Source organism: Phascolarctos cinereus, unplaced genomic scaffold (assembly GCF_003287225.1).
Source record: "Phascolarctos cinereus isolate Bilbo 61053 unplaced genomic scaffold, phaCin_HiC Scaffold_3;HRSCAF=262, whole genome shotgun sequence".
Classification (NCBI taxonomy): Eukaryota; Metazoa; Chordata; class Mammalia; order Diprotodontia; family Phascolarctidae; genus Phascolarctos; species Phascolarctos cinereus.
This window is the reverse complement of record NW_027555736.1, coordinates 35,108,227-35,131,306: the sequence shown is the minus strand read 5'-3', so window position 1 is coordinate 35,131,306 and position 23,080 is coordinate 35,108,227. Positions and strand designations below refer to the sequence as shown.

Here is a 23,080-nt window from a genome sequence, read left to right as displayed (position 1 = left end):
TCCCTTCCCCAGACATTAAGGTGGTGCAAGGAGGGTTATGCCTCTCATGATTTGGGGGGAGTGTGTTTGTCTAATTGTGATTATCTTTGGAAGCAGACATTCCTCTTTGTAAAAGGCCCATTGTGTTCTGTTAACATCTGTAAAAAAGAAGAAATTAGATTTGATCATCTCTAATCCTCTTCCGGATCCTGTTTCTATGATACTTTGCCTTCTTTAATTCAGGGAGACTGATAAATGTTTGCCTACATCAGGATTAGTCACATAAATTATGATTTAGCAAAAATAAAAAAGGGGGGGGAGAATAAAAATAGCTCTGTACCAAGACTCCTACCCTAACAGCAGAAATAGAATTTAGGAATAGTTTGGGGGGTTTTTCATAGAAAGCTAAAAAATAATTTATTCCAAAAGGAGACAAAATAAAATTTAAATTCTTTGGAAAATACAGATTTGTACACTTCCAATACCATTAGGAGAAGTTAGTTGTTTTTTTCCCTCTTCTGAACAAGATCCCCTGGTGGTTTATGAAAATATAGCCATCCATCCTTAAGTAGCAGGAGTCTTTAATACATCACCTGTTTATCATGTGGTGACTAGGGGAAGTCATCTTCAAGTCCTTTCCTCCCAGGAGGGAAGACAATAATATACTTCTCATTAAAATCACATCACCTTGCATGTATTTGACATACACTTTAGGTAAGGTAGGTATGCAGATTGACAAAGAGCATTTTTTTAAAAAAAAGTATATAACAGAAAAAAAATTACCGATACTCCTGCCTGTTCCACAAACAAGGCATTCTTCTGTCTATTGGTTCCAAGCATTCTCTCTGGCTGTGCCCCATGCCTGGAATGTCTTCCTTCCTCAATTTTACTTACTGACCTCCCTGAATTCCTTTAAGTCCCAACTAAAATCCCACCTCCTCTAGGAAGCCTTCCCAAACCCCTCTTCATTCGACAGCCTTCCCTCTGTTAATTTCCTATTCATCCTAAACAGACTGTATGTGGTATATTAGGTGGTATCGTTTGCATGTCGTCTCCCATTCAGGCAGGGACTGTCTTTGCCTCTTTTTGTATCTTGAGCATTTGACACAGTCCCTGGCACATAGTAGGCACTTATTAAATGTTTACTGGTTGATTGATTGATCTATAAAATGGGGACAAAAATAGTACCTACTTTCCAAGGTTATTGTCCCAGGACCAAATGAGAATATTTGTAAAGTACTCTGCACATTCTTTAGTATCATATAAATGAATGTTGTCATCATCATCACCATTATCACCATCACCATCACCACCACCACCACCACCACCATCATCATCATCATCATCACCATCATCATCATCACAAGCTATTCAGACAAGGACAATGCAAACTCTTTCCATTTAGCAGACTGATGATGACCTCAACCTCCCATTTCTTGGTGAAGAGGTGATGGATCATAGGTACAGAACAAGACATATACTTATAGATGTGACCATTAAAACACAAATTTATTTTGTTTGACTATGCTTTCGTTACAATTTAGAAAAGGAAACATTAATTTATTAAGTGCCTACTATGTAACAGGCACTGTGGTAAGCTCTAAGGGAAAGATTTTATGGGGGGAGGGGGTTAGGGAAGACAGTGGGGAGGGGTTAGTGACGGTGCTGTAAAAAAAAAAAGAAAACGTTAATGACATTTAAAAAATATAGAAAAGAAAGCAGTTCAAAGAAGTTCAGAGGGCAAGGGCAAACAGGGCAATTTTGTTATAGCCATGATAAATGTAACATAAGCATACATATATAATATAGAGAGGGGGACGGGGAAAAGAAGAGGGAGAGGGAAAGAGAGAGAGACAGAGAGACAGCATGTAAATTGTGTGTAATAGATTCACGGTTTCATATGCAATCTTCATTTCCTGGCCTTCTTTGTATATGGTAATGTTCATATCTGTTGATCTTTCTAGTTTATTGCAAAAAATGTACCCAGACCCCCAGAAAATAAAAATAAAATACATTCCTTTGATTTCCTTTTTTTTTTTTTAACTAAGAGGTATTAGTATTTGATAGCAGAACACCGATCCGGGTGATTTTAAACATAAGGTTTATAGAATATTTGAGTCAGAACGGACTAGAGAAATCATCACCCCTCATTTTAGGGAGGTGGCCCAGAGATGAAAAATGACCTGCCCAAGGTCACACCTGCTGCTTAGTGGCAGAGCTAAAATTCAAAACTGTTTCCTGCCTCTGAGGTTACTCCCCTCCAGTACATCCCAGCTGCTGCCCTGCAGGCTCTGATCCTGCCGGTACCTGAGAGCATTTTGCAGAAGGTGCACTTCTATGAATCTTAAAAATAAACACTCATTAAAGTGCTAGGTCTTTCCTGATCTCAGCCCATTAAGCCTGAGAGCTTAATGGCTCCTCTCTGGTTAATTTTTTATATCTTGCAAGACGAGGCCTAATTGTGACCAAATTGACTCTTGTAGAACTCAGGAACTCTGGACATTCCAAATACCATAATGGATTCATTGATTATGACAGATTCTAGGTTTTGAGGCTGTTCTCGCCTGCCATAAACTCCACTTCAAACCACATCCATTTTTACCCTCCACAGCAAGGCTGGATAAGACCTTCAGTCACATCTCAGCCACTCTGAGGGGAAGGGACACAAGCAGGAAGGACGTAGCTACTATGAAGCTGCTATTACTAGTGAAGGAACTTCGAAGAAGATGCTTCACATCTTAACCCCAGAGCAAATAAGCCCTCCCTCGTGTTCTCTCTGCCTGCCCTACTCCTTTTGAGGATGGTGCCATCCTTCTAATCCCCCCCTGTTCATCCTGGACCCTTCATCCCCCACGTCCAACCAGTTACCAAGACCTGATGTCAATCCTGTCTCCACAACATCTTCCCAGATCTTGCCTTTATCACTTCTCTACTGGGCCATTGTGAGTTAGCCTTCAAAAGTGTAAGTCTGAGTAGCTCTTCACAACTTCTGCAATAAAACACAAATTCCTCTTTTTGAGCCTTTAAGCTCTTTACAATCTGGGTCCAACCTGTTTTCCCAGGTTGGTTATACTACCTCCTTCAAGAACTCTGGATTCCAGTCCAACTGGCCACCTTTCTGCATCTCCACATCTCCATCCTCTGCTTTCAAGCCTTTGCCTTCAGATCCATCCCTCATGGTTGGAAGGCCTCCTCTCCTCTGCTCCTTGGAATAAGTAGTTACCATCAAGGCTCAACCCTAGAGTAACCTTCTAAAGGAGGCTTCTCCAGTTTCCCCAGTTGTCAGCACCCCATCCCATCCACCCTGGAAATTATTTGGTAGATGTTTTTATTTACTTATCTGTACACGTGTGAATTCCCCCAGGAGACTGTAAGCAACTTGAGGGCAGGGTTGGTTTTCATTTTTTTTCTATATTTATATTTCTGTTTCTTTTCTAGGAGTTCCCTAAACCAAGGAAATCACAAATCCAATCCTTCTTCCCACCTCTCACCACAAACCCCAAATTCCAAGTGCCCACTACATAACAGGTTCTTAATAAATGTTCAATTAAGAGGAGTCACAGGACCTGGGTTTGAATCTTGTCTCTTGTCACTTACTGTGTGACTCTGGGCAAGGGATAACTGAGTCTCTGTGGCTCAGATTCCTTCTCTGAAGAATAATGGGGTTGAATCAGGTAGCCGGTAAGGTCTCTTCCAGTCTTAAACCCTTGATACTATGAACTGATATGAATTGCCAGTGGATGGGATTGGCCAGCACTGGCCTGGCAGACAGATCCTGTCTATGGAAATAATAGTAGCTACCATTTATATGGGGCTTACTATGTGTAGGTGCTAAGCACTTCATAATGATTATCTCATTTGATCCACACAACAACCCTGAGAGGTAGGCAATGTTATTATTCCCATTTTACAGATAAGGAAACTGAGGCAGAGGCTAAGTGACTTGCCTAGGTCTTCACAACTGAGAAGTGTCTGAGGCAGGATTTGAATGCAGGTCTTCCTGACTCCAGGCCCAGCCAATATAAAAGTTGGGGGAGGGGGTTATGGATTCAATCAGATTACCCTCTGTCACTTACTTTAAGTGATAGGGTGCCTACTCTTGATCTTTATCAGATGAGAACACATTTCCATTGTTTAAAAACTAAGTTTGAACAAAGCCTAGACATCTCCTGGCATTTCAACTAGGTTTAATAAGAGTTCTATTCCCACTGGTTGAGAGACTTGGTCATGCTCTTTGGGGCTTGCATAAAACCAGTGAGCTTGTTTGGAATTGTGGGTTCTTAGGTGGCAGCACGGGGTTGAAGACGTCCAGTCCAGGAGAAGAAATAACTTGGGACTGAGGGAGAAAGGTGCAGCCCCCGGCTCAGCATTAACGTGGAGGATGAGGAAAGGTAGACTCAAGGCTCTTCCAAAAGCCAAGCCAAAATGCTAGACCAGAACCAAGGGGCTCAAGCAGAATCTTTCCAAGAGCTGAGTTACCCCTTTGGGACATGTGCTCTCTAAGTGTGAGCTAGATTCTATAATATATTTGTGGGAGCTGATGTCACAGACCAATCCTTAGTAAATGCCTCTAAATAAATTTAATTTAAGTCTGACTGATTGATTGACATCAACTGATAATCATGAGAGAAACACAGGGGCGTGGGATTGTGAACCCAAAACCTCCGGATCACCCTTAGAACCCTAAAGGGGAGATGTTATAGCTGCCCACGGGGGTCCAGCCTGTCACCAAGAGTGGCTCTGGAGCCCTGGTCCTCCTGGGTCTTGTGAGTTTGCTTTCACTCACCAATCAGGACACTCAATCCCAGGATGCAGTTCCAAAGCTCAGTTTATTAACTCCCCTGAGGGAAGAGGGATTGTTTCTGGATGCCTTGTTAAAAAGGACACTGTTCCAGGTAGAGATGCTTACTATAGGCCTGGGGATATGCTGGAGCCAACTGGAAGGGCTCCAGAGAGCTAACTGGTCCATCTTCAATGTGAGCAGCATTCATACCTCAGAAATAGGCTAACTACAAATGATTTATTTTCTTATTGATTTTCTAGACTTAAGAAGTGATAGAGAAAATGTATTAAGTAAATGGAACTGAAAAGTGTTATATATATCATGTAACTTATTATCTACTATAATTCTATAACACATCATTATACATTTTATTATAATTATATAATTACACATATAATTTATATATAATATACTCATAATTATATATTATCTGACACTTTTAAGTTCCCTTTGTATTATACATTGTATATACATATACACACACACACACACACATTCTCCTCCCTTGAAAACAGTAAGTTGTTAAATTTTCTAGCACACCTCAGCTTATTCTCCGGGTTTCTAGAGTGTCCTTCCTTTGATCAGATCGGCATTTATAAGGGATGGTAGATTTAGAGCTGGGAGGGACCTTAGAGGTCTTCACATCCAGGCCCTTTATTTTACTGATCAACAAGAGGAGGCCTAGGGAGGCTGAGAAGCTACCTAGGGTCACACAGCTCATCAGTTGCTGAGGCAGCATTCAAACCCAGGTCTTTTGGATTTCAGGGCTTGGTGCCTTATCCACTCCAGCACACTGCCTCATTTTATGGATGAAGGAACTATTGCTGAGTGAGAGCTAGTGATTCCCCTGTGTGCCAGAGGTGGTAAGTGGCATGTGTCGAATTGGAACCCAGGGCCTCTGACTCCAAATGCAGCATGCTCCCTTGTGCACAGCTGGCATCCTTCCTGCTGGGCTCATTCCCTATTCAGTAGGCTGAATGGTCCTTCTTTGAGAGCCTGCAACTTTAGGGATTAAGAACCTTTCTAGTGAAAAGTGACTCCAATCAGCGATCTTGTCAGGTGCACATTTCCCGATGCTGTTTCTTTGCCTTCTCTCTCTGATTTTTCATAGATGTGCTGTTGTCAGGGACCTTGGAGGTCATTTGTCCAATCCTCTCATTTTATAGATGAGGAAACTGAGATTTGCCCAGGTTTATGAAAGAGTTGACTCTAAGCACCTTGAGAGAAGGAGATTATTATTTAATAGAAAATAGGCCAGTCTGGAAGTCAAGAAGACTCATCTTCCTGAGTTCAAATCCAGCCTCAGAAACTTACTAGCTGAGTGACCCTGGGCAAGTCACTTAACCCTGTTTGCCTCAGTTCCTCATCTGTAAAATGAACTGGAGAAGGAAATGGCAAACTGCTTCAGTATCTTTGCCAAGAAAACCCCAAATGGGGTGAGGAAGAGTCAGACACAGACACAGACAGAACAACAACAAATAATAACATTTGAATATTAGCAAATATTTTAAAATGACATAATTAAAAATTATATAGCAAATATAAACATTATTTAAATAACACCTACTGTTATTTAGTATTGCCTATTAATTGTGCATATTAATATTTATTAACATAAGTATAACAGAAATATATAAACATAAATTACATATGATATAAATTGTATAAATATAAAATAATCATAAATGTAATATTATATAATAAAATAAAAGTACCCATTAACATTTATTAATATAGTTCTTTCATATAAACATAGATTTAGAGCTGAATAGGACCTCATGGGCTTTCTGGTCTAATCCAAGCATTTTATAGATGAGCTAAGGGAGGCACACAGAGATTAAGCAATTTGCCCAAAGGCAGTAAGGAGCAGAGTTGGGATTTGAACGCAGGTCCTCAGATTCCAAATGTTCTTTCCACTACATGTCACTGCCTTTCTCATTTTATAGATGAGGCAACTGAGGCACAGAAAAGTGAAGCGATCTGTCCAATGTTAAACAACAGATGTACGGCAGAATTAGAGGTAGAATCCAGTTCTCCTTCCTCTCAATCCAATGTTTTTTCCCCACTCTATATCCTCTGAGTTGGTTTGACTCAAATTAGGAAAATTTTAAGAGCAAGTAAATCTAGAAATCTAGAAAGTGAATAGACTGAAAAAACAAAACAAAAAAAATGGAGCCTTTCTAAGTGTTAGTAACACAAAAATAGGCAATTATTTCTAGCATTGGATGGCTTTACAGACTTGTCAGTAAAGAGGAAGGTGAAAGGCTCTTAAGTCTACTCATTTAGCCAAATTCCTAAGCCACCGGTTTCATCATAAAACCTGAGTTTAACTTGGTGAAAAAGTTTAACTGAGATTAAAGGCTGTGGCTGAAGTTTTGGCTCCAGCTGTCTGGGTGAGCCACTCCTTCACAGAGACAGGAATACTTTGCATTTTCTGTGTTTTGAATACTCAGAGTCAGAGCTTGAAACCAGCCATTTCTACATCTAGTGTGAGCAGCATGAGATGCTGGGGAGAGGGGTAGGGGCAGTAGGAAAGGAGGACCACCGCTGCAGCAAGCCTGACTATTCTAACAAATTATCTTATGTACTGGGTGGCAAACTCGGTTGTTTCTATCTTGCCAGACTCCAAGTGTTTTTAGTACTTTCAAATGGCAGCATTCTAGGACAAAATCCCATTCACTCCACCCTAGTTACAGCTCAAGTGATGATGGTCTGGATGTATGTGATGCCAGATTGTTATATATGTACTTGAGATAGGCAACTGTAAATAGCTTATAAATATTTACCTATTTTCACATTACTAACACTTAGAAAGGGCACTATTTTTATTTGTTTTTTCATCTACTCACTTGCAGTCTCAAGAGCCTTCCATTGAGATCTAGATACAACTAGAGTTTTTGCTCAATCTAGGATTCTTTTTAGCTAAGAGGACTATAGGGTTTTATCCCACCAATCTTAGAGTTGGGATGCCTCACCGACCTCAGAGACTATCTCTTGTCCAACCCATACCTCAAGAAGGATTTCCTCTATAGCATACTCAACAAGTGGGTATCCAGACTTTGCTTCAAGATTTGCTTTCATGAAGGAGGCACCTACTGCTTCTCAAGGCAAGTCAACAAGCATTTATCACGTGCTTACAAAGTGTGCCAGGCACCGCGCTAAGCCATGAGGATACAAGGAAAGGGAAAACACAGCCCAGTGGGAAGACAGCATGTAAACCATGTAAGTGGCTACATACAAACAAAGATATACATATATATATATATATATATATATATATATATATTATATATATATATATATATATATATATATATATATATATATATATATATATATATATAATATATATATATATATATATATATATATATATAGAGAGAGAGAGAGAGAGAGAGAGAGAGAGAGAGACAGAGACAGAGACAGAGAGAGGAGGAGGAGGAAGAAGATGAAGAAATAGAAGTAGAGAGGGAGGAAAGGAAAGGAAAGAGAGGGAAGGAAGAGGAGACAAAGAAGGAAAAGAAGAAAGAGGGAGGGAGAGGAGAGAGAGAAGGAGGGAGGGAGAGAGTAAGAGAGAGAAAGGAGGAGAGAGAGAGAGAGAGAGAGAGAGAGAGAGAGAGAGAGAGAGAGAGAGAGAGAGAGAGAGAGAGAGAATCATTGGAGATGATTTTAGAGGGAAGGTTACTACCTTCCTTAAGGAGGACCAGGAGTAGCTTTTTGTACAAGGTAAGACTTTAGCTAAGCCTTGAAGGAAGTTAAGGAAGCCAGGAGGCAGACAGCATTTCAGGCATGAGGGCCAACTAGTGGAAATGCACTGTCAGTGTTTTGTGTAAAAAACCAGCCAGGAGAGCAGTATCACTGGAGTACAGAGAACATGGAGGGTAATATAGTGTAAGAAGAATGGAAAGGTAGGAAGGGTGGTGATGAGCTTTAAAAGCCAGCGAATTTTATATTGGATCCTGGAGGTAATAGGAAGCCTTGGGAGTTCATTGAATAGAGGGGTGACAAGGTCAGACCTGTGCTTTTTAAAGATCAATTTGACAGCTGAGGGGAGGAGGCAGGGAGACCCCCCCTCCCCCCAAGTCCAGGTGGGAGATGCTGAGGCAGTCCATTTCACTTTGGGGCAGCATTAATTGTGAGAAACTCTTCCCTTACATCAAGCCCAAATTTACCTTTCTGCAATTTCCATCCATCGCTTCTGGTTCTGTACTATGGGGCCAAGCAAAGCAAGTGTAAGCCCTTGACAGAAGTGATTGTTTTCTATTATATTAATAACCAATAATTACATTAGGATTGAGGTTTTTGATTTCTATTTCCTCATTCAGGGATGGGACCCTGGTAGGCCAATCAGTTTCTGAAGGATGTTGCTGATAGATGAGATTGCCCAAATCCTCCAGGTACATGCTCTTCGATATTGGATGGGGCCCCACCCCACTAGAAGACCTTCCAAACAGAATCTAATCTAGGTGAATTCTTGCCCTTGGGAAATAAACTCATATCAGGTACCTCTCCATTAGAGTCTAGGGCAGGGGTGGGGAACCCAATTTGTGAAGGAGAAAACCAACCAGAGTAGTATGGGCAGAGACGGATTCCTTTGTCCAGAGTGCTGGAGGTGGCTGAATCTCATTTATCCAGTCACTTTCTCAGCAGGAGGAACTGAAAACTTTTAGCCCACCTAATATGTCCCACCCCTCATTCATTGTTTACCAATCAGGGCTGATTTTCACCTGTCAGTGGCGCCTCCTTTTCCAAAGGTATTTAGGCATTCAGGGATCTCCATGGTTTTGTTTTTGGTTACCGAAACCACTGACTGTCAATTTATTATCAACTAGCCTAATCAATAAATTGATTATTAATTACCCAGCAACGGTCTCTCAGTCTTTCCATTTCTCTCACCCTCTACCACATAAAGGCCCTTTAGGCTTTAGGAGAATGTGGTGGGATGCACAGATGAAATGAAGGAGTTGGACTAGATGCCTCTGAGGTCCCACCCAGTTTTAATCCATGATTCTACGAGTTGGACTGATGGGAATCCCAGAGAAGCTGAACCACAGAATCCCAGATAACCTGGGGAGAGAGCAAGACAGTATGTAGTGGTGGCTCTGGGGGTACTTTATTCTGAACACATAAATGAAAGAAATCCCAGGAGATCTGAAAGCACTGGAGGATGTCCTTTAGAACATGTTCTGGGAAACGTAAGCTCCCTGCAGGCTGGCAGTGTCTTTGTTTTTTGTCTATGTATCTCGATTGCTCCTGGCACTACTGGTCAGGTAGTAATGCCTGGCGAATTGAAGGATTAGATTCCACTCATCCTGTTTGGTTCCAGAAGGCTGAAGTAGGACTGGTGGCTTTGGAAATTGCAAAGGGCAAGCTGAAGCTTAATATAAAGAAAAACTTCCTCACAGTTAGAGCCACCCCAAAGGGAATGAGCAACTTCGGGCAGGCTCCTGCTCACTAGAGCGTACTATTTTATACTAGAGCTATTATATAATATATAATAAAATATGTACTACGCTCACTAGAGCTTATTATATATTATAGAGCTCACTTATTATTTGTAAGGGATCTCGTAGGATTCTTAGGTTGAAATGAATGACCACTAAGCCATTCCCTCCTCTCTGTACTCTTGTGCACGGCTCTCCATCTCCTGACTCTGCCAATGCATTTTTTTTTTTGTCGAAGCAATGGGGGGAGGGGGTAAGTGACTTGTCCAGGGTCACACAATAACTGTCTGAATCTGAATTTGAACTCAGGTCCTCCTGACTCCAGGGCGGGTGCTCCGTCCACCTTGCCACCTGTACCAGTAGCTTCCATTCTAATAGAGGGGAGCACACACACTTTTACATCTCTTATTTATTAGCTGTGTGACCCCCGGCAAGTAGTTTCATGTATCTAATCTTCACTTTCCTCACTTGCAAAATGTAGATGATAATATTATCTGTAGTCCCTAACTCGCAGAGGCGTGAGGCTCAGATGAGATGATATATGTAATGTGTTGCCAGCTTTTGTTATCAACTTGCTCATTTTAGGGAGGAGAATGAACCCCAGAGAAATGAAGGGACAGCTAGTTAGTGACATCTTGCACACCTGCCCTTCGGTGAGATTAGAAATAAACTACGGAGGCTGGATTTGGAGGTGCGACCAATGCTCTCATCCCACTGATGGGGAAGCTGATGCACAAAGAGAAGGTACCCACCCAAGGTCACATGGGCAGCAAAGCGTCAGATCAGAGTCCACAAGGCTGCACACCTACCTTGGCTACCTTGCCACCTGGGAGGTGATGAGAAACGTTCTCTTTGAGATCACCTTTCACTTACACTCTAAGTCTTGTCTCCGTCTTCAGAAGTGAACCCTTGAGGCTAGGGACTGTTTTTGTTTTTCTTTGTAATTGCCACTGTTTAGGGTAGTACTGGCACACAGTAAGTGCTCAATAAATGCTTGCTGTTGATGGAAAAGGGAGGTTGAATGTGGGAGTGGGAGACAAAGAGGACTCACAAAGTGAGAGAGAGGAGGAAGGTGGTGGGAGACGGGATGGGGAGCAGTCACAGAAGTATGTGTGGGCTCCTTTGAAGGGGAGAGAGTAGCAGGAGGACAGGGATCTAAGTAAGTGGATAAGCATTTATTAAGCACTTACTAAGTGCTTTTAAACACTTCCCTAAGCTAAGCGAAGGAGACAGTGAAAGGCCAAAGAGGTGGTCTCAAGGCGCAGCTAGGTGGTGTAGTGGATAGAGCTCTGGCCTTGGAGTCAAAAGGACCTGAATTCCAATGTGACCTCAGACACATAACACTTACTAGCTGTGTGACCCTGGACAAGTCATTTAACCCCATTGCCTAACCAAAAAAAAAAAAAGAGTTGGTCCCTGCTTTCAAACAGATCCATCCTAAAGGTTTTAGAAAAGGTGGGTGCAGAGGGAGGGGGGGTGGCTGGGTCCCAGAAAGAAGGGGTCTGCTTCTGAAAGGTTGGGGGGCCGAGGTGGGTCCCCTGCACAGTGGGAAGGGGAGAGCTCTGCAAAGGGGAGAAGAAGGTTCATTTAAGGTAAGTTATGGAGTAAAGACGGGTTTGGTTTTTAAAAGTGGGGGGAAGATTGGGGAGCAGGTTCTGAAAGTGGAGAGGTTGGGTCGTGGACCCCAAAATGTAGAACAAGTAGAAAGCGGTAGGGGGCGACTCTCGAGGAAAGGTCTGGTCTTAGTGAGGGGCAACAGGCCTACAGGAAGGTCCTAAATAGTGGACCTTCGAAGAAAGGAAAGGGGGTTGGAAGGGTGAGGCGAGGGAAGAGGAGGAAGTGGGAGGGGCAAAGGCTTAGGGGAGAAAAGGGGCGGGGTTTGAAAGGTGGGGGCGGGGAGAGATGGAGGGAGGCGGGGTGGTAGGTGCGAGGCGAAGGAGGCGGGGTTCGGGGGGGAGAGAGGGTGGGTAGGAGGCGGGGCTTGAACAGAGGGGGACAGGGAGATAGGGTAAGCCTGAGAGGGGGCGGGACTAGAAGGGCCGAGATAGGGCGAGACGGTAAAGGAGGTGCGGCTTGGAAGGTGGGGGGCTGGGAGGTAGGGCGAGATGGACTCGGAAGGTGGGGGCGGGGAGACGGTGTGAGGCGAAGAAGAGGCGGGGCTCAAAGAGCGGGGGCGGGGAGAGATAGGATGAGACGGAGAGGAGGCGGGGCTCGGCGAGGTGTCCGTGCGTGCTGCTCGCGCCTGGTGCGCGAGGAGCGGAGGGGGCGGGGCAGGCCGAGGAGGGCAGGGCCGGGCAGGTCGTCGCGCTGGTCGGTCGCGGTTCGTGGCTCTTCCGGCGGCGGAGGCGGCGGGCAGCGGGAGCAGGCGGGGGTGCGCCGCGGGGTCTGTTAGCAAGGCCGGCCGGCCTCGCCACCTGAGCGGCCGCCGCGGGCCGAGGCTCGGGCGCCCCCGCCATCTTCGAGGCGGCCGGCCGCGCAGGGCCGGAGGCCAGGGCGGGCGGGACGGCGGGGCTCCCTCCCCTGCCCGCGCCCCGGAGATGAGGCGAAGATGTCCGTGTCAGGGCTCAAGGCCGAGCTGAAGTTCCTGGAGTCCATCTTCGACAAGAACCACGAGCGGTTCCGGATCGTCAGCTGGAAGCTGGACGAGCTTCACTGCCAGTTCCTGCTGCTGCCGCCGGGCAGCCCGCACCCGCCGCCGCTCACCATCCACTGCAACATCACGGTGAGCAGGGCCGGGGCCGAGACCCGAGACCCTCGGCGCGGGGGGCGGGGCCGGGGCCGCGCGGGCCCCCCAGCTGTGGCCGCGGGCTGACCCCGGCGCCGCCCGGGAGCGGGGCCCAGGGGCGTCTCGGGAAGGTGGCGACCCCTCCGACCCCTCGGTGGGCAGGGACAGAGGGAGTCGCCCCGCGGCGTCCGCGGGCTCCTTATTTAGCCACCCGCGCCCCTGGGTCAGCACTCCCCGGGCGGGGCCTGGGCGAGGGTCTGGGGAGGGGGGCCAGGTCCCCAGCCCCCTCCCCAGGGGCGGTCGCTGGGAAATCCCCGTAGGACTTGCCTTGGCATGAGACAAAAACTTGTGGGCCGGCTTTTCACTGTTGTGCAGAGATTCTTCCCATTCTTTTTAAAAATCCTTTCAGTTTGTGATTTGATAGGGAGGCATTTTCTGAGCCCTAAACTTTCATTTGATGATCCTGACCAGACTTCTCAAGGTGAGGATGTTTTGTGCAGGCCCTTCAGCTAAGAGGTCTTTTCACCCCTTTCCGAGGCGTAGAAGACATGACGTCTGACCTTGTAGGCTGGTTGGGAGAAAACTGTTTTCTAATTGCACTGTGCTTCTGTGTAAGTACGTACATACATGTGTGTATATGTATATGTGTATGTGTGTGTATATGTATACACAGACATCTACCTTTTAGGATACTGCGAGATAGGTTGTAAGTGTTGTGTTGCACTATAATAATGAAGATTTGTAAAAGTGCTTGACATATATGAATTCAGTCTCCACAACCATGTGAGGGGTGCGATGGCTATCCCCATTTTACAGATGAAGAAACTGAGGCTGAGAGAGGTTGTGGCCCAGGGCTACTCAGCTAGTAATTGCCTGAGGCAGAATTTGAGCTCCAGTCTTCCTGACTCCTAAATACAGCTCTCTAGCCACTATACTAGAAGGTGAGAGATCTGGGTCACTAGTTTCAGATTTGAGCTTAACAGACTTAGAAGGCAGTATGTCATCGCCATCCTATAATAAATGTCCTCCTGGATATTTCTGATTCCCTCAGTGACTTTACCACTCTGCCAACATTCCACTCCACCCCGTCATCGTCCTCATAGGATCAGAGGCAGAGAGCTGGAGCCATCTGATTCAATTCTCATTTTACAGATGAGGACCCTGGAGCCAGGGAGCTTAGTGACTTGCCCAAGGCCACAAGGGGAGCAGGCTTCCAGGTCAAGAGATTTGGAGAGTCTTGTGCTGGAGTGAGAAACAATAGAGGTCAAAGACTTAGAGGCTATCCACGGGTCTCCCATGACATATGCAAACATTTGCATATATACCTCATGAGTACTTTAAAAAGAGGGTTGGGAAGCAACAAATGTATTGACCAAAAATTATATGCTAAGAGTCAGGAAAGGACTGGTTACATCAGTGTGAGAATCATTTCTGAAACAGTTGTCTGTGCTCAGTTTATCAGCTTGTTAGAGAAAATATTAGTATCAATTCCAGACATGGGGAAAAAGAAGAATAAAAATGAGACGACACGGAATGTAATTGAGGCAACTCCAAGTGACCTGACCTATTTTCACAAGCTCTCAAAGCTGGGAAATGGATTTTAAAAAATAGACATTGGCATAGATTACCACCATTTCCTCAAGAAGTTTAGCCAGTGTAAATCAATTGTCACAATGAGGAGACAAAATAATCATTGAAACCACCCCGGCTAGCAAACATTTGATCTTTGCCAAACAGAGAAACGTGGCACCCAAGGGCAATGATGCTTTAGAATCTAAACTCCCTTGGAAAGCTTACAAGAGGATTGGAAAAGATGATGATGTATCAGCACAGAAAGTAGCTAAGGTGGAGGCAGATAGAAGCTTTGACAGTGGATGGTGGGAGACCCAAGTGAGCCCACTCATGATCCTGTGAGAGTTTAAAAATGAAAATGAAACGACAGCAACCAGAAAAAAAAAACCTGAAAAGGGCTTCAATAGATATATCTTTAGGGCCCTTTTTTCCTTCTTGGTGAGAGTAGAGCGATAGCATTTGGGTTCTAACATCTTAATGACTGCTGGATAAGGAAGCAGAAATGTACCAAGGAAAACAAAGATGGAAAAACCAGGGGGACTGCACTGACTACGTAATGAAGAATTCTGTGCCAGAGGAGACAGTGTTGAGAGCATTGAGGGATTGGAGAGAGGGAGGATACCTTGTAAGATATCATAGACCTCTTATTATTTAAAAAAAAGGGGGGAGGTCCATGAAAAAAGGTCTTTACCCATACTCAGGCATGGAAGCTATCCTTGCTGAAGATATGAGATTGGAATAGGAAGACTTTCAGGGATTATAGTGTCCATTTGGATCATGCTTCTGGCACATTTCATTGACTTCTTCAACTTGTGCGACTTGCCCTATTCTGCTTCACCTCCCAGGATGGTCACAGATTGGAGCTCATTATCATTCTGTAGTGTCCCACTGCTGAAAAATTGGTGCCTGACTGCGGGCTCCTGCCTTCACCTTTTCTTGGTCCCTGTGACCTTTTGTCCCTTGACTCTTCCCCTTCCTCAAGTCTATTACCCCTACTTTGGCTTGGCTTTTGTCTCTACCCATTCTTGACCCAGTGGTCAGCCAATTTTTATTGTGGTTAAAAAAAATTCACTCTTCTGCCCCTGAATCCCTGTTCTTGCAAGGGTCCTACCCTCTTAATCCTCAGTCCTTGGGTGCATCTTAACATCTATGGGCTCTGTACCTGAGTTGCTCAGCAGTCAGTCACAAACTTTGCTAACTGGATCCATTTCAACATTCATACGATTCTTATCTTTACCCAGAATGCCACTTCTACTGCAGCTGTTCTAAGCCTCCACTTAAATCCATAGTTCCACCCCAGCCCCTCTTCCCCTAACCTTTTAAAAGAGGATCTCACCTCTTACTTTACTGAAAAATTCAAGATGATCAGACTTTCACCTCCAGACTGCTTTTTTGTCCTTTGCTTTCATCTCAGATGATGAAATGGGTATTCTTCCTTGCTGAAGTTAACCTCTAAAGCCATGCCTTTGATTTCATTCTGTCCTTCTTCAACCATACTCTTTGAATTCATGCCATCATTCTCTTTTATCTTAGATTTGTAGATTATTAGAACTGGAAAGGAGGATCATAGCAATCTTCTAAGACAACACCTTAGTTTTACAGATGAGGAAATTGAGGTCTGATAGGGTTAAATGATTTAACTAATGTCGTGCAGTGCTACTACTACTACCACCATCACCACCACCACCACCACCACCACTACCACCACCACTACCACCACTACTACTACCACTACTACCTGATATTTATTTGGTGCTTTAAGGCTTGAAAAATTTTATTTACATCTCATTTGTAGCACAGTTGAGACTGGAACACAAATTCCTGCTTTATGCAGCCTTTCTTTTAATTGTCCCATATACAGTCTTTCCCTCTCTACGAATTTCTTTCCTTCTGCCTAAATACTTAGTTCACATTTAGATAGTGCTTTGAGATTGCAAAGCTCTTCATATAATTATCTCATTTGATTCTGACAACAGCCCTGTGATGTTGCTGTTGTCTCCATTTTACAGTTAAATAAGTGAATGAATGAAAAGGCATTTATTAAGTGCTTACTGTATGCAAAGCCCTGAGGATATAAACAGAAAAGTAAGTCCTTGCTCCCGAGAAACTCACATTCTAATGGGGGAGACAACACATAGAAAGTTTCCACTGGGAGTCGGACGGAAAAATTTCATGGTCCTTAGGGGGCACTGGCAAAGCAGATGATAATGCATCATATTTAATGTCACTTCCACTAATAAAATCACATCCATATCTGGTGTTGAATCGTTCAGTAGGCCAGAGAGTTTGATGAGAACTTCCTTTTCTGGGGCTTCAGTCGCTGTGGCTTCAGAAGTCATAGAAGAAGTTGCCAGGCTGTATCTTCACAGGCCTTGTTTCCGAAGCTGATGGCTTTGAGAGCTATGGGAAGCACCATGGTAGTTTGGGGGATGCTGCCACTTCCAGGGCTCTTGGGCTTCCCTGCCATTGTTGGGAGTTGGTCAAAGGTTGGGGTTGGTGGTGGCAAGGATGGTGGGTCCTCGTCTGCAGTGATTTCTCCCTGCAGTGATGGCTGTGGGGCCTGAGTTGGAAGCAGAATTGGTCTGGAGGACAGTGTTCTGCCAAAGGCTCCTCTGGGTCTGAGGGGAGATGATCAAGGTGGTGGTCAGTTGTTTGATTTGCTTGGCATGTGCCATTCCCCAGCTGAGGATTAATGATGAGAGGTCATACAGTTGGTGAATAGTTGAGACAGAATTGGGCATGTCTAGCACTTGTCCATTACCACACTTCTCTTGTCTTTGAAAAACAATTGCAGAATATCCCTTACCTGTTGTCATCTCAAACGATCTTCTGTCTTTCCTTTCCCTCTCAGACACATAAGAAAATTGAATATATGCTGGTAGCTTCTGCTTGTTTCACTACCCGCTTGCCTTTGTGTGTCTTCAGTAGGTACTTAATAAATACTGAGCATTGAGTGATTCAGTGTTCCTCATTCCCCCTATTTGTTTGTGCTTTTTCACCACCTCAAATTATCTTTTATTTACTTACTTATGTGCCTGTGTAAACTTCTTAAGGGCAGTCTGCTTGTTTTTGTTTTGTTTTTGACTTTACCTTGCATGTAGTTAAGTGCTTAATAAATATTTGTAGAATTGAATTCTCCTTCTGTGGTTCCTTTTCTGCCTCCTAGGGTCTCCCTCCAAGTTAGGTCCCTGCTCCCTCCACTTAGCCGGCTTCAGTTATATGGATGCCCTGAGGATTTCCTTGCTTCTCACATTCAACCTGTCCACAATGTAAGCGCATAGTCTCCTCCCTTCTCCCAAACTGTCTCACCTCAGTCTGCCTGTCTCAGTTGATGGCTCCCCCCTCCTCCTAGTTACCCAGGTTGGAGATGGCCATCACCTTAGACTGTTGTTTCCCTTGCACCTTCCACTGGCACTGCCAAGGCCTTTGATTCTGCCCCTCTTCATCTTCCTTATGCATTCCCCTCTTACAGTCTCCACCTCACCCTTGTTCAGGTCCCACTACCCCAAGCCTGCCCTTAGGTTAGGCCTCACCAGTGTCGCTGCTTTTGTTCTTCAGACAACTTGAGCTATGCTCCCACCTTTTGCGTTCGTGTGCTTTCTTTAAGCCCTTTCTCCACATGAAGAGTGGTCTCTGCCTGACAGTGTTTTTCTTCCTTGGAAGCCTAGCAGAGATGCTAGAGCTAAAGGCATAAAGTCTTCCTTGATTTTTTTCCTCCTCTTTCCCCCTCAGTGAATGAGCTCTTCCATAGTGAATCCCATGTCACTCATTTTAGTATTATCATTATTAGCTTTTATATTATAAACACTTTCAGAACAGAGACTTTTATTTTTGTCACCTAGTAATTTCCATCGGTCATTGCACATTTACTTAATATTGGTTTAAGTGAATTTTTTTCATCCTGGGCCTCAATTTCCTCATCTGTAAAATGAGAGGATGGGAATTCCTTCCCGTCTAGTTAAAGTTACCTTCTAGTTAATAACTCTCAAAACACTTGAGAAATTAAGGTAAAAATCATGGTGTGCTAGGGCAGGGGTTGGCAAACTGTGGCCTGCTGCCTGTTTGTTCTCAGGCAGGCTGGATTTGGACCCCAGGTTGTAGTTTGCAGTCCGTTGGGCCAGGGTTAGTCCGGGAAGCCTTCACTAAAAGAGGTGAGGCTGAGCTGGAATTAGAAGGATGGTAAATAGGAAGGGGCATGAGGTATTCCAGGAATGGGAAAAGAATGCAAATGAGGAGAGTGTATCTGGTGACATGAAGGCTATGGGTCTTAGTGTATCAGAAGTTTGATATTGGATAGTCAGGAAAGTGGAGTGTGATTGGAGAGCATTCAGTAATAGGCAGAGTAGTTTGCGTTTAATTCTGTGGACAGTCATAGAATCTAATGTGCATCAGAAGGGTGATAAATGGGATTTTAGGTAGGTGCGTTGGTGTAGGACCTTTCTACCAAAGACATTCTGTATAGTAGTGTTGGATTGAAGGGCATAAACTGATCTTTATGTCATTTGCAAATTGCAGAATGGTTGAAACACTGAATAGCACCACCCCTTCAGCATTGACTGTTTCTCTCTTTGCCAATGTGTTGGTTATCAAAGTTTTAATTTGCATTTTTCTTATTATTTGGAGGGATTTTTTATATACTCAGTGATAGTTTTCGTTTCTTTTGAAACAAGTTTGTGCCTCTCTTTTGACCACTTATCTATTAGCTATTTGCTCTTAATTTGTGTCAGTTCACAATATATCTCGGTCTTCAGACTTTTAGATATTGTGAAGATTTTTTCCCTTCCAACTGAGTTCCTTTTTATATTCTGGTTACATTGGTTTTCTTTGTGCAAAAGCTTTTTATTTCAAAGTGACGTGTTTTGTCTTTTGTGATCACAACCAAACTTTTTTTGTTTGGTTATGAATTTTACTCTTAAAATTATGGATCTGAAAGGAATATCTTTCTCTTGTTCTCCTTGTTTTATTTTTTATTGATGTGACTTTTTCTGTTAAGGTTGTCCATCCATTTGAAGCCCATTCCCATAAATACTGTGAGGTTCTGGTCTAACCCTCAAGAGATTATCACACTCTAGTAGTTTTGTGGGGGGTTTGTTTGTTTAGGGAACATTTGACTACTATATTTGATTGTTTCTTGGTCTTACTTCACTTTGCTTATTCCTAAGCCCCCTATCTTATCGTTGAGGAAACTGAGGCCCAGAGAGATGAAAAGATATGCCAAAGGCCACACACCGCCTGTGTCCTTGGCTGCAAAGGCTACATTGCATCTTGTCTTTCGCACTATTTTCCCTGTGCAGGCCGTCCTTGGTAATACACTACTTCCTATTTGGACATTGCTTTATTACCTGCCATGGTGGTTATTCTGAAATCAGGGTGTGCTATAATTCTCAGCCTCAGAACATCACTGGGAGATAATTGGGCTCCAAACGATGCACTTTTGTGATAGGGAACTGCTTGGGATCATTGAAAGCACAGCCCAGTTTCTCACATGTGCCTCGGGCTTGGCTCCTCCTCCTCTTCCCAATCAGTTCTGGGTCCTGCTGTCTATCTGGAGTGCCTATCCATGGTAAATCTCTGTGGAATCTTAACTATTTTAAAGAAATTACCCAAACCAGGAGACTAAAATAGCCCAGAAACTACTTCATTCAGTCAATATTTGATCTTCTTCCCATAGTGGAGAGAGGTCAGAGCCAAAGGTAAGAGTGGTGTCAAAAGAGTTGGCATTGGTTTAGCATTTCAAGGTTTAAAAAAGTTTTTTTAGGGGGGTGGGGTTGGAAGAGGGGAGAAGGGGAGGACATTTTCATTTGATTCTCACAGTGACCCTGTGAGGTAGGTGCTATTATTATCCCAGTTTTACAGATGAGAAAACTAAGGCTTGAAGGCCGGGGTGTTTTCAGGAGATAAGGGAGGATGTGAGCAAAGGTGAGGAGGTGGGAAATCACAGAGTGATTTCAGAAAAATCAGAGTGCCCAGAAAAAGGGAGGTGATATTTGTGTAGCATTCTGTGCTAGTTAGAGCACATCCCTTAATAATGCTACTAATTCTAATGAATAAAAATCTTAAATTTGTGTAGCACTTCAAAGTTTTCAAAAGAATTATCTTGTGTTATCTTATGGGATCCTCAACATCATGAGGTAAGCATATAGGTAATAAAGGAAAGACATTAAGCTGGAGTGTGTCCAGAAAACTGAAATCAAAATGGCTGGTTAGATGTAAAACTAGGGCATGTCATTATTGGTTAAAGGGACTGTAGATGCTTATCTTCAGGAAGAGAAGATTTAGGAGGCATGATGGTTGTCTTTAAGTATTGGAAAGACAATCACATGGAAGAGAGATTAGGCTTGTTCTCCTTGGCTCTAAAGGACAGAGATTATAGGAAAGAAATGTTTCACCCGAGTTTAAGGAACTATCCAAAAGTGGAAAGGGCTAAAGACTTGATGACTCAGCGAATGAGTACTAGTTGGGGATGGTACAGAAGACATTTCCTGTTCACGTAAGACCTGATGATCTCTGAGATTATGTGAGCAGAAATCTTTAACTATTATGTCAATAAATTGCTTTTAAAAATCTAGAGATGATTGGAAGATGGTATATATGATAGATTTGGTTATCAAACTTTGCAACCAAGATGACAGATAAGGTAATCTTCATTTTTATTATTTGCCCAGCATAAATCCTTTTCTGAGTAAAAGGTTATTTAGATAATTAGTTTTTTATTCCTCTATTTTCTTTTATTTCAAGATAATATGTGTTATGAAAATGTTAGCTCATTGGTTTGGTTAGATTATCTGGATCTAAAATCCTGTAACCTTGGGCCATGGTTTCTTATCCTTTCTTGTGTTCATGGACCCCTTTAGCAGTCTGGTGAAGCCCATGGATGCCTTATTAGAATAATTTTCAAATGCATAAAATACATAGGATTGCAAAGGAAATCCATCATGTTGAAATACAATCATCAGAATATTTTTAAAAACCAAATTCACTGCCCCCAGGTTAAGAATCCCTGTCTTAGGCAAAGCAGTTAATACCTGTGAGCTTTAGTTTTCTCATCTGTGAAATGGGAATGATAGTATTTGCTTAGTCTACCTCATAAGATTGTCATGAGGATCAAATGAGATAATTTACATGAAAAGGCTTTTAAGACTTCAAAGTTCCATAAAAATAGAAAGTGTTGATCCATTATCATCATTACTATTATTAGACATTGCAGGAGGCAGTGGAGAGTTGGAGGAAGTGGTAGAGGAGGGATCCTTGCTGAGGAATTCCTCTGTACTCCAGCTATTTGTTGTTTCTCTTTACTACCCAGTCTTCATTCTTCAGTTTTCTTGGTCTTTAAACTAAGGATAAATAGTTTAATTAGAGCTATAAAAGGGAGCTAGGAGTTTGGACTCAGGACCAGGAGTTCAGTTTTTCTTCTTTCTCCCCTGTGCACTGAGCTCCATAGATGGCCATGGTTTAGTCCAGAAGGAATGTTTATTTTGAATAGTCTAAACAATTTAGAGGTTATACTATATAGACAGATTCCTTAGTTACTCGCCTTGGCTTTCGGGGGAGGAGATTTCTCTGAAAAGAACAGATGGCTAAGATCTTTTCCTCTTTCTTATGAAAAATGTAAACCCTCATAAATTGTGAGTTTGTCCTGGAGCACTGAATAGCCTAGAAACCCTAGAAAAAAGAGAACCCTAAATACATTTCATTTTAGTAATTAACAAAGAGGTCACTTCCAAATAAGACCTGTCAGTGAAAGGCTGTTTGAGCACTGGAGTGGAGATGCTCTGAGCTGGATAAACAGAGGCCATGTCTTGTGGTTCCTGAAATAATGTGCCCAGTCCCTTTAGGCTTGTCTCCAAAGAGAGAGGTTGCGAAAGGCCCGGAGCTGATCATTCTTTTTGCTGTGATGTATCACTCTCTTCAGTTGTGTCCTTTCTGCTTTCTTCTGAATGCTGCTTTGGGTCCCTTTTTCCTCAACTCCTGTCTTCCCACAGATGTTTCAAGGCATAACAATGGCATTAAAATGACCCTTGTTCCTTAATACTGAGTATTAAAAAATGACTTTCTCCTCTTTAGACTTTGCATAGGAAATTATAGACCTGTTTTCCAAATGCTTTATCATCTCTGCCTTTGTGGTATTTAGTCATAGCAGACACTGAGTTTCTTGCTCACATAGAATAGAATATCAAAAGTCTCCTAGTCTACCTATACCTCATTGTTATGCCTAACAAATGGTGGCGTCCACAAGCAGAGAGGCAAGTGGTTCTTCATTCACTGGAGCCTCTGCTTGTGGACACCACCATTTGTTAGGCTGTTTATCCCTAAATCTCCCTGTGGCTTTTAGCTAGTTCTGGTCTTGGGGCCAAATAGAAATAAGGCTAATTCCTTTTCTACATGAAAGCCCTTCATATATTCCCAAAGCACTAGTTATATCAGATACCAATTTATGTATCTTAATCACTGTTCATTGAATGATCTGTTGGTCATTTGGGAGATTTTAAAATTGTAGTTGAGTTGTCCACTTGACTAGAATGAGAGTAACCTCTGGACAGCACATATGTTCCACTGTTATACTTCTAACGTCAAGAG

General features: G+C 43.2%; 1 protein-coding gene across 2 annotated transcripts in view; it reads left to right on the top strand.

Annotated features, from left to right (window-relative positions):
- Positions 1-12,494: 12,494 nt before the first annotated feature.
- Positions 12,495-23,080, top strand: part of UBE2Q2 (ubiquitin conjugating enzyme E2 Q2) — a 68,782-nt gene continuing 58,196 nt past the window's right edge. Inside the window, exon 1 of one of the 2 annotated variants that reach the window (XM_020975990.2) lies at positions 12,495-12,928. In XM_020975990.2, coding sequence (XP_020831649.1) covers positions 12,755-12,928 — 174 coding nt within the window. In that variant the 5' untranslated portion in view covers positions 12,495-12,754. The remainder of the gene's footprint in view (positions 12,929-23,080) is intronic. The other variant, XM_020975989.2, reaches the window with a different exon arrangement.